This window comes from Stegostoma tigrinum, chromosome 44, assembly GCF_030684315.1.
Source record: "Stegostoma tigrinum isolate sSteTig4 chromosome 44, sSteTig4.hap1, whole genome shotgun sequence".
Classification (NCBI taxonomy): Eukaryota; Metazoa; Chordata; class Chondrichthyes; order Orectolobiformes; family Stegostomatidae; genus Stegostoma; species Stegostoma tigrinum.
Genome location: NC_081397.1, coordinates 14,736,364 through 14,747,125, shown reverse-complemented (window position 1 = coordinate 14,747,125; position 10,762 = coordinate 14,736,364). Strand labels below are relative to the sequence as shown.

Below are 10,762 nucleotides of genomic sequence, written 5' to 3'. Positions count from 1 at the left end.
GCCGACTCCATGAAACTATCTGTACCATTTTGCATCTTACAATTATCCTCTACACTACCCACTACATGGCCAAGTTTGTGTTGTCTGCAAACTTCTCAAATAAGCCCACCACATTCAAGTCCAAATCATCAATGCAGAAAATGGACAGCAGGGGTCCCAACACTGAGCCATGCTGAGCACCACTTGAAACAGCTTTCTATTCACAAAGGCAGCAATCAACCATTACATGTTGTTTCCTGTTACTGAGCCATCTTTGGACCTCACTAAACTCACTAATACTCTAAATACTCTCACTAATACACTAAATACCTCACTAAACTCCATACAGATGGCATCCAATGCACTTCCCTCACATATTCACATCACAGAAACTGACAAGGACAGACTGATAACTAAACTGATATATCCACATTGTAGAAACTGACAGAGACTGACTGATAAATATGTTTACATATTCACACAGAAGTAGTTAGTCACTGCCTATTTCTGCGATATAAATATGAGCTTATTTATCAATCTGTTTATATTCGTTTCTGCCATTGGAAATTTTGAGTGCAGTTATCTGTCAGTTTGTGTACTGCGCATATGTGAGTGCAGTAATTAATCTCTAGCTGTAAGCATCTGCTACTTCAAAACATGAGTATAATTATCAATCCTTACCTGTCAGGTCCTGCTATGTGAATGCATGACTGCTGTGATCAATCTATTCTTGTACTTGTGCTCTGTGAAATAGTGTTTTAAATTTGTCCCTGTCAGTCTGATATGTGAATGCATGAGTGTATTTACCACACTGTACCTGCCAGTTTCAGGTCTGGGAATATATAAATATAGTTGTCTATTTTTATCTGTCAGTTACTTCTTTGTCAATATGTGAATGATGTTAGCTGGAACTAACAGATAGCAATTGATATGTTAATATGTGAGTGCTGTTATGGATCTGTACCTGTCAGGTTCTGCTCTTTGAGTATGATTTCAGTTATCAATCTATGCCTATCAGTTTCTGCTCTGTCAATCTGGGAATAAAGTTATCAATATTTAATTGGCAAACACTTTTCTGTGAAAATGAATTTAGTGGTTCAAACGTACTGTTCAGATGATGTCAAATGAGCCTGGGAGTGATATTTTTATTCTGTCCATATCACTTTCTGTTATGTGCATATGTCAATGTCATTATTATTCTGCCCCTATCAGTTTCTGGTTTGTGAATGTGAGGATTTAGTTATTAATCTCTACCTGTCAGTTTCAGCTAAAAGAATGAGAGTTTCACTGCTGATTTCTGCCTGTCAGTTTCTGTTCTGTCCATGTGAGTTTAACATTCAGTCTATCCCTCTCAGACTGCTGTGTAAATACAGTTGTGTAGTTATCAATCTGTACACTTTCAGCCTCTGCTTGGTGAATATGTTTGTGTAATTCTCAGTCTATCACTTGCAGTTTCTGTTATGTCAATATATGAGTTTAGTTATCAGTGAATACCTGTCAGTTTCTTCTGTGTGAATATGTAAATGTCATTGTCAATCAGTACCTACGGCAGCAGATGAGTGTAGTTATTGCTCTATGCCTGTCAGTTTCTGCTCTGTGCATTGGTGAGTGAAGTTACCAATCTGTCCCCCATCAGTTATTTGAAACCAAGACTGTTATAAACAATCATTCTGCTTTGGGAATGTGTGATTTTACCCATCAATTTCCACCTATGAGTTTCTGGCTTTGAATAGGCAAATGCATTTATCAATGTGTAACAGTCAGTTTTTATTCTGCGAATTTGTGTCTAACAACATTATTCTTGCTGTCAGTATCTGCAACATAAATGTTAGGCTGCATTTCCCCATCTCTCCAGTCAGTTTTTGCTGTGTGAATGGCCAAGTCAAATTATCAGTCCATGCCTGTCAGTTTCTGTTATTTGAATGTGAATATGTGTTTCATCATCAATTTTCTTTTGTGTGTTTCTGGAATGTGAATGAGTCAGTGTAGGTATCAATCCGTATCTGTCAGTTTCTACTGTTGTGTATCAATGTGCCTTGATTCTCTTGCAGCCAGTAATATTCTCTGTGAATATGCAACACATTCTGACATAGCTAATAGGGCGTTGAGACTGGATTTTAATCTCTTCGGCATTTTGAGACTTCTTAGTTCGTTATCAGTTGGCAGGATCTCGGAGGGGTCATATAAATGGGGCTGGTTTCCTCTGAGAACCATTCTGAATCAACAACACAATTTACAGTTTATGTGCTGAGTGTGGGTTTTATATACCGATTGTATCATATGTTGATTCTCTGTCTCAGTAAGGGATTTGTTTTTTCAGGTTTCAGTAGTATCAATGAGACATTTAGATTCTTTTTTTTGTATTGGACATCGTTAGTGCTCTTTCTTAAAAATTTTGTTTTGCACCTGTCTGGCTATTTCTATGTTACATTTTTAAACTAATACTCTATACAACAGAATATCATTTACTTCATCACCAGGATCAGAATCAAGATGAGGTGCAGCGTGGAAGCAGACCATTCAGCCCACTGTGCTTGCACTGGGACATTACATTCTGCATACTAGTTTCCAGTAATTGTTGGAATTGTGAACTTCTTCCACTCACTGCCAGTGTCTGTTAGTGCCAATTTGACATTAGTTCTCCAGTTATCAGCCTGCGAATAGCTGCAGTGCTAGCTTCGTGATGTCTGCAACCATCTCAGGTACAGTAGATATTCACTGACTCTGTACGATTGAGGGATTAATATTACACTGACATTTGTCCGTACCATGAGGACTAACGTGATTGTGCTGCAGGGAAGGTTGACATGAACATCAAGCCCTTTGTAGAAAATTGAAACAAAAAATTCAAAGAGATACACAATGTTTCTTGCCAGACTGAAGAAAAAAAAAGAAATATTAACTCCTGTAAGGTGAAGAAATGATAAGGGTGAGGATAGCAGTTCCTCTTCAGCCTCAATACATTCATGGAAATAGAATGCTGGCTGATTGGGATTTTAAAAGTTGTTCATTGAAAAAAAAGGTGCAGACGCAATGGGCTGACGGGCCTTTCTCTTGTGCTGTAGAGTTCTGTAACTTGAGGGTGTTAGTGGAGATCATTTTGAGTCTATAATTTTCTATGATTTGCAGTGAACACAAAAACAATTTAGTTGTTCCACATTGTAACATACACCTTCAGTCAGTCAGAGTGTGTGTGTGTGAGAGTGAGAGGAGGAGAGAATTATTCATCAAAGGATTAATTCTGTCCTTCTCAGTCACTGATAAACTTCATATAAACATGTTTCATCCACTTTAGTAACTCTTGTTGCACAGGTTCTTCCCATTTCTGTACTTAACATCTCACTGAGGTATGGCTGTTGAAACTATGTTGCAGCATGATCTATTGTTTGTCTTGATTGTAACTTGGAAAATGCCCTTGTTCAATGCAGATTTAATGCTGTTCCTGAGCGTCTATTTCGGATGACCAATCAGACTATCCACCTTCAAAACTTGTGTCAACGTCAGTGGGCTACATACCTGCTGATTGTTAGCAGTAACTGGTCAGATTTGGCTTTGTACCGAGGAAATACAACATCATCCTGGTCCTTCAAGTATTTGCCTGGAGGAAGTCAATATACAGAAAGTCTGGCCGTATTGAACTAATCAACATAACATCAAGTTCATAATCATTGGGACGTGTGTTTGTTTTTAAAAGAAGAAAACGAGCAAATTGAACAGAACCAGAGGCTTTATTCCCTGTTCTCCAGATCTGCTCCTTTTCTGGGAATTCTCATGGTACTTTTTTTTCCTGAAATAATTCGAAATCAACTGAGTGAGAATCAGAAACTGAGCAACAACTGTACTTTCATACATGGGGCTATCCGAAGAAACAGGCATGCATACACAGATCAATATCCAGCTCACAACACACTACCTGTGAAAAGGAGGAACAAAGGGCGCTATTTTAAATATTTCAGGTGAGAAATTTAACCTGGGGACTCAAATACCTGTCCTTTTCCGGGTTATAACATGCCTCTAGTCTGTGTTTCCACTGTTCACGGCACTATGTCCAAAAACAGCGCGAAACTGAAGCCGAACAACGAAATTTCATCCCAGTTTAGAGGATGAACAGCACAAGACTGACCCCCCAGCAGCTTCTTGCCGCTGTGTCTCCCTCCGCAGGCCCACACACAGCCCGAGAAAGGCCTCTCTCTCCCCGCCCCCAGGCCGCTCACTCCAAGTTCCGGGACCAGCTCCTGCTCCGCTCCGCCTCTTACCAACAGCCCCCGGTTCTCCCTGAACTGAACCCGAATCAATGCCGGTCTCGGAGCCCCCTCTGTGCCCCAGACTCACATCTCGATGCGCTGCTGGAAGGAGCCTGCTGTTCCCTCGCTTCCCTGGGCGCTGTTCTCTCCATTGCGGCCTGTTTCAAACAAACCTCTTCCACTCACTGAGTCAATGGCAGCGCTGGGGGAGGGCCTCACGCATGCGCTCCTCTGGGTTGTGTGTGACAAAGGGAAATGCAGGGATGCAGGGTTGCAGGGAAATGGCGGTGCAATGGGTCTGGGAGGGGATGCTCTTCAGTGGGTCGGTGTGGAATTTTAGTTGGGCTGAAGTATCTGTTTCCACATTGTAGGGATTCTATGGTGATTCTATGAAGCGTGCTGCAGATTAAGCGCATAATTGTGAACTATGTGCCAATGTTTTGTTCTGCTCATGTCACCTCCCTTACTGTTTTCAGATAGAATAAAAGTTTGAGCATAATTTTGAATGCTCCTGTTTCCTCCCGCAGTCCGAAGGTGTGCAAGCTAGGTGGATTGGCTGTGCTAAATTGCCCGTGGTGCCCAGAGATGTTTAGGTTTGGTGGATTAGACATGAGAAATAAAGGGTAGGGGAATAGGTCTGGGTAGGGTGCTCTTCAGGGGGCGATGAGGACTTGTTGGGCCAAATGGCCTGGAGCGGTTCAATGTGTGGCAGCATCTTCGAAGGAAAAAGGAACAAAATTAACATTCTGGGTCCAGTGACCTTTCCGCAGATTTGATGGTGGTTGGGAAAACGTCAGTTTATATGCAGATAAAAGGGGAGTGTGATGGGGTTTGGAATAAATGTTCGGACAAAGCCTAACAGAGAGAAGAACATTTGGACAGAGTTGATAACGATCAGACTGGGAGGTTGAATAGTAGTTTTTGGGAACTCTTAGTGGGTGGTGGATAATGGCAGGGTATGTGGTAACAAGGCCTTGTGAGGGGTAGAGTTTAGGCCCAAAAAATATTGATCTCGATACTGGGTCTGGAGGGCTGCAGAGTCCCCAAGTGGAAGATGAGGTGTTGTTCTTCTAGCTTGTGTTGAGCTTCAATGGAACTCTACAGCAATCCAGAGACAGAGATGTTGGACTGGAAACGGGGTGTTGCATTAAAGTGGCAGGCAACAGGAAGTTCAAGGTCTTTTTTGCAAGCAGAACATAGATGTTGTGCAAAATGATTACCCAGTCTATGCTTTGTTTCACAACTGGGTGTTTTAAGAGAATTTGGACAGTCCTTGTAACTGGGCAAGAATAATGCAGACATTTCAAAGAAAAAAAATGCCAGCTGTGGACATCACTGACTGGTCTGAGCATTGATTGACCCTCCTGAAATGCCCGTGAGAAGGTGGTAGTGAACTGCCTTCCTGAACCGTTGCAATCTCTGAGCTGTAGGTCGGCCCACATTGCCATTAGTAAGGGAATTGCAGGATTTTCACAGATTGACACAGACTGAACGGCCAATATACTTCCAAGTCAGGATGGTGAGTGTCTTGGAGAAGATCTTGCAGATCATGCAGTTCCCATGAACCTGCTGCTGCTGTCTTTCAAGATGGAAGTAGTTGTGGGTTTGGTAGGTGCTATCTAATTTTATATTTGAGAGAGTGGATGTTTGTGAATGTGGTGCCAATTAAACAGGAGCAGCCTTTTCGTGGATAGTACATTGCTTGCTGTGTGCAGTTGGAGCTGCACTAATACAGGTAATGGGGGCTACAGAGGGGAAACCTTTACACTCCTGACTTGAATGTTGGAGATTTTGGACAGGTTTGAGAAATCAGGAGGGAAGTTACTTGCTGCAGTATCCATAGCCTTGGCCCTGTTATTGTAGCCAATGCATTTATCGGGTGAGTCCGGTTCAATTTGTCCTTCATGGTAGCTCCCAGGATGTTGACAGTGGAGGATACAATGATGCTGAGGCCCAAGTCAAAGAATGCCTTACTGCACGACTCTGTGACACAGTTTTACACTCACACACTGATCAGACTTGATATAGCCTCCATCCACCCTAACAGCAAGCTCTATCACTACAACCCCCGACTACAATCCCAAATCTCTCTGGTATTGTATAGGTTAACGTGAGTGATAGTGAACAGAATTGGACATGTTGCACTGACCCTGAGAACAATCCTCCTGTATTACAGTGGGGTCATCACTATTCCTTCCCCTCTCGGAAAGTCCGTCCGGGCACACACTCACCTTGACAGTGGTTAGCTACATACCCCCCATGCTGAGAAACTGCACCATCTGTGTGTCTCTGTTTAGTGGAGAACAGCTGATCTCCGGTTGGGATTGATTTTGTACTGTTCACTGTCAGAGCAGGAGGAGCAAATACAATTGAAAACATTGGAAACGCTCACTGAAGCGAAGGCCAAGCTGAAAACCGAAGTTACCAAGAAAGCAGCAAAGAAATGAACCTGGCATTGTATAGGTTAACGTAAGTGATAGTGAACAGAATTGGACATGTTGCACTGACCCTGAGAATGAACCACGTCGGGTGAGCCTGAGCCAGAGGCAGTCATTGAGGAATGTGACATGGCTGTGGAAAGTGAAATGGCTGGATGAAGGGTCTCGGCCCAAAATGTCAGCTTTTGAGCTCCTTAGATGCTGCTTGGCCTGCTGTGTTCATCCAGCCCCACACTTTGTTATGATGGCTGTGGAAATGTCAGTTTCAGTTCCTGTCCATTTCTATTTCACATATTCAGGGAGACAGTAACACTGGCGCAGAAACCCCGCTTCACAACACAGTCCCCAAGAAATGATTTTGTCTGATTCACCGGGAGCAATGGAAACTGACTTTGTCGGATTCTACAGCATCTGCAGTTCCTGCTATCTGTGAAATGGAAGCTGACTTGCTGTCTTCTGAAAGAAAGGCCAGGACATGGGCTTTTAATTGTTTCACAACTGCTTTTAAAATTGTATCAGTGATATCAGCTTTTGTGCTCCTGAGATGCTGCTTGGCCTGCTGTGTTCATCCAGCTTCACACTTTGTCATCTTGCCTTTAAAATATCCAGGTTTTATTATCTTTGAACATAAGTTTGAGTCTGCAGGTTTTCTGCCGGGCCTTGTGTTCACTGCCCTTGTGGAGAAAAGGTTTAGTTCCAGATCCAGTTGGGGGCGGGAGTTAGCTGGAGGCGGAGCTGGACATTTCTCTGCCTGTCACTCAGTTGCCTGCCCGGGCCGCCTCTCACTCTCTGTCAGCTCTTTCTCAGTCAGGTCGGGGCGGGCTATATAAAAAAGGAAGGTGAGGCACCTCGGGTCTTATTCGGCAGCGATTGGAGTGAAGAAGCGTGATGTCTGGAAGAGGGAAGGGAGGTAAAGGCCTGGGAAAGGGCGGAGCGAAGCGGCATCGCAAAGTGCTCCGTGATAACATCCAGGGCATCACGAAACCAGCCATCCGGCGCCTGGCTCGCCGTGGCGGGGTCAAGCGCATCTCGGGCTTGATCTACGAGGAGACCCGCGGGGTGCTGAAGGTTTTCCTGGAGAATGTGATCAGGGATGCGGTGACCTACACTGAGCACGCCAAGCGCAAGACGGTGACTGCCATGGATGTGGTGTACGCTCTGAAACGCCAGGGCCGCACTCTGTATGGATTCGGCGGCTGAGCAAATCGTCCCTTTTCCAGCGAATCCAAAGGCTCTTTTCAGAGCCACCCAAACACTCCGATTGAGAGCGGAGACCTGAGGATGGGGAACCAGCACATAGGGCTGGTGCAGCGACTTTTAATTTTGCATCAATCCTTCAGGAAATATATTAACTTCGTGTGCCGCGTTGCAAGAGAGAGAGCGCGATTGTTAAATTATACTGTCTGCAGTAACGTGTTTTATAATCAAGATATCCCTACACTACAGATAGAGGTTTCACGGCCAGTCGAGACGATACGGTTCTGCAGCTGGTTATGTCACATACAGAAGGAGCGGCCGGCTCCGTCATGCGACCATGGCTGATCTGTTTCTCAACCCTAAATCTTTGATTCTCTTCCATGTGAATACCAGAATATCAGTAATAACACCAGCTGTCCATACCAGGAATAATAATTTGCTCTGTCCGTAATTTTGGGCCCAGGCGCAAATGATACATATTACAGTGTTTGTCCTTCATTGACGCTCCCAGGAATGATAATTTGTTCAGTTTTGATTCTGGTAGCCGTGCCGAGGTTTTAGTGGCGTGTTCATTCCACCTGCCTGTTAGAGGTGCGTCAGGAAATGATTCAGAGCCCTCTCCGCGCTGACTGCAAGTTAGGTTCACAAGAAAATTTTGTAAAGCATAAGATATAATCTTAGGCGCAGGCGCATGGGACTTTACTTGTTAATATTTTGTAAGGTCAGGCTGAAATCGGCGGGCGATTTGAAATTGACCAACTGTCATTTCAAGTTAACCAATCAGCCTCCAATAATTATTTTACTGCCTTTTCTGTCCTTCAGTGGCTGTTTCTCGGGGATTTGAGGGACGGGACTGTATCCAATCCCAGCTCTAGGGCGGGCTCTCCATTCCCTTAAATAGGCAGCGCCGCAGCAGACTCAGCATTGAGAGTAGCAGCTTGTGTGTGTGTGTTGTCGAGAATGGCCAGAACCAAGCAAACAGCGCGCAAATCCACCGGAGGGAAAGCTCCCCGCAAGCAGCTGGCGACCAAAGCGGCCCGCAAGAGCGCTCCGGCCACGGGCGGAGTGAAGAAGCCTCATCGCTACAGGCCCGGCACGGTGGCTCTGCGGGAGATCCGCCGCTACCAGAAATCCACCGAGCTGCTGATCCGCAAACTGCCGTTCCAGCGCCTGGTACGGGAGATCGCTCAGGACTTCAAGACCGACCTGCGCTTCCAGAGCTCGGCCGTGATGGCCCTGCAAGAGGCCAGCGAAGCTTACCTGGTGGGTCTGTTTGAGGACACCAACCTGTGTGCCATCCACGCCAAGCGGGTCACCATCATGCCCAAAGACATCCAGCTGGCCCGGCGGATCCGCGGGGAGCGCGCCTAAACGGAGCGTGCCCGGCCCTGTACATTGACCCCGAGAAACACAACGGCTCTTTTCAGAGCCACTAAACTGTCCCGAGAGAGCAGCAATCGTCAGGCACTGGACTTTAGTTAATGTCAACACACAGCATGCTATTGATGTCTCAATGCAACACGAGTTACAGAAAATGAATGGGTCTGGGATGCACGAATTCATGTTGAAGACGAGGCAACTCGGGACAATCAGGTTTATAAATTTTCAGTAATCACAACAAATTCAAGTACTGCATTCCACCCTTTATAATTGATACATTTCCAATTGGACCGCCTGTGTGGGAATTGCTTCCCGTGGCGTTTTCCCAGCTGTAACTGAACTTGCCGGAGAAGGAGGGTGGGAAACAATCGCCAATTTCAAAACCCGCCACATTACACAAATGATTTTTGTAGTTTTGGCCATGCAATCGAAATTTTGCCCAATCTCCGACAAGTGTATTCGATCCTCTGAGGATGGTCGGTTCTGTCTCGCATGGCATCTTTCTGGGGCCGAGCTATTCCATGTCTCATGTTCCCTGGATGGGGATACCGCTTTGAGTCACTATTTAAAGTCGCAGTCGCTGTCCCTGCAGCAAACCCTCCAAATTTATTCGTCCCGTTCTAGTTTTATCACTGTTAAAGCGAAAACAAAAGAGATTATTTCTGCGCATTTACCGGACCGTGTTTGCACATAAAATGAAAATTAGTTAGCCAGCAGTGAAAGTCTAGCTGCTTTTCACTTATGTTGTGGGTGGCTCTTAAAAGAGCCTTTGGGTTGTCAGATTCAAGAAGTGTCTTCACTTTTTAGTGGCGCCCCCAGCGGCGGTTTTCTTGGGCAGCAGTACGGCCTGGATATTAGGCAGCACCCCACCCTGAGCGATGGTCACACCTCCCAGCAGCTTGTTGAGCTCCTCGTCGTTGCGCACGGCCAGCTGGAGGTGCCTGGGGATGATGCGGGTCTTCTTGTTGTCCCGGGCTGCGTTACCGGCCAGCTCGAGGATTTCAGCCGTCAGGTACTCGAGCACCGCAGCCAGATAGACCGGCGCTCCGGCACCCACACGCTCAGCATAGTTACCCTTTCTCAGGAGCCTGTGAACACGGCCCACCGGGAACTGCAGTCCAGCCCGGGACGACCGGGACTTCGCCTTCGACCGAGCTTTACCGCCACCGCCCTTTCCTCTCCCAGACATCGCCACAGTCTCAAACACTTTCACAGAAAATACTGCAATGCGGCCACATCCCGCACTCTTATACCTTCGGGAGGAATGGGGGTGCGGCCATTGCTGATTGGTCACATTGTTCAGTATCTCCTAATGTCGTTTCAATGCCCAATCAGATATCTGCTTCCCTCACCAATCCGGAGAGGGCCCGGGGAGGAGGCCGGAAAATCCCGGCGCCAAATCTTCAACCGCTTTCTTTCAAACTGGAGAAGCCCGCCAATAACTTCGAAATGGGTAGAAGTTTTACAAAGAAGAATGCGTTCATACTTCAGATAATTTGCTTGTAGAATACACCTATATACGTC

The 10,762-nt window shown here is 45.6% G+C and overlaps 2 protein-coding genes across 2 annotated transcripts in view; one reads left to right on the top strand and one right to left on the bottom strand.

Annotated features, from left to right (window-relative positions):
* The first annotated feature begins 7,549 nt into the window (after positions 1 to 7,549).
* The window catches only part of LOC132206828 (uncharacterized), an 82,213-nt gene continuing 79,000 nt past the window's right edge, over positions 7,550 to 10,762 (top strand). Inside the window, exons 1-2 of the mRNA XM_059641907.1 lie at positions 7,550 to 7,842; positions 8,764 to 9,147. Coding sequence (XP_059497890.1) covers positions 7,550 to 7,842; positions 8,764 to 9,147 — 677 coding nt within the window. The remainder of the gene's footprint in view (positions 7,843 to 8,763; positions 9,148 to 10,762) is intronic.
* Positions 10,035 to 10,437, bottom strand: LOC132206882 (late histone H2A.2.2-like). Its single transcript, XM_059641989.1, has one exon. It carries the CDS (start codon positions 10,425 to 10,427, stop codon positions 10,035 to 10,037), a length of 393 nt encoding a protein of 130 aa, XP_059497972.1. The 5' UTR covers positions 10,428 to 10,437.

Bases quoted from the DNA above. Each gene is read 5' to 3' on its own strand.
- LOC132206882 (XM_059641989.1), bottom strand. From the start codon at position 10,427: ATGTCTGGGAGAGGAAAGGGCGGTGGCGGTAAAGCTCGGTCGAAGGCG.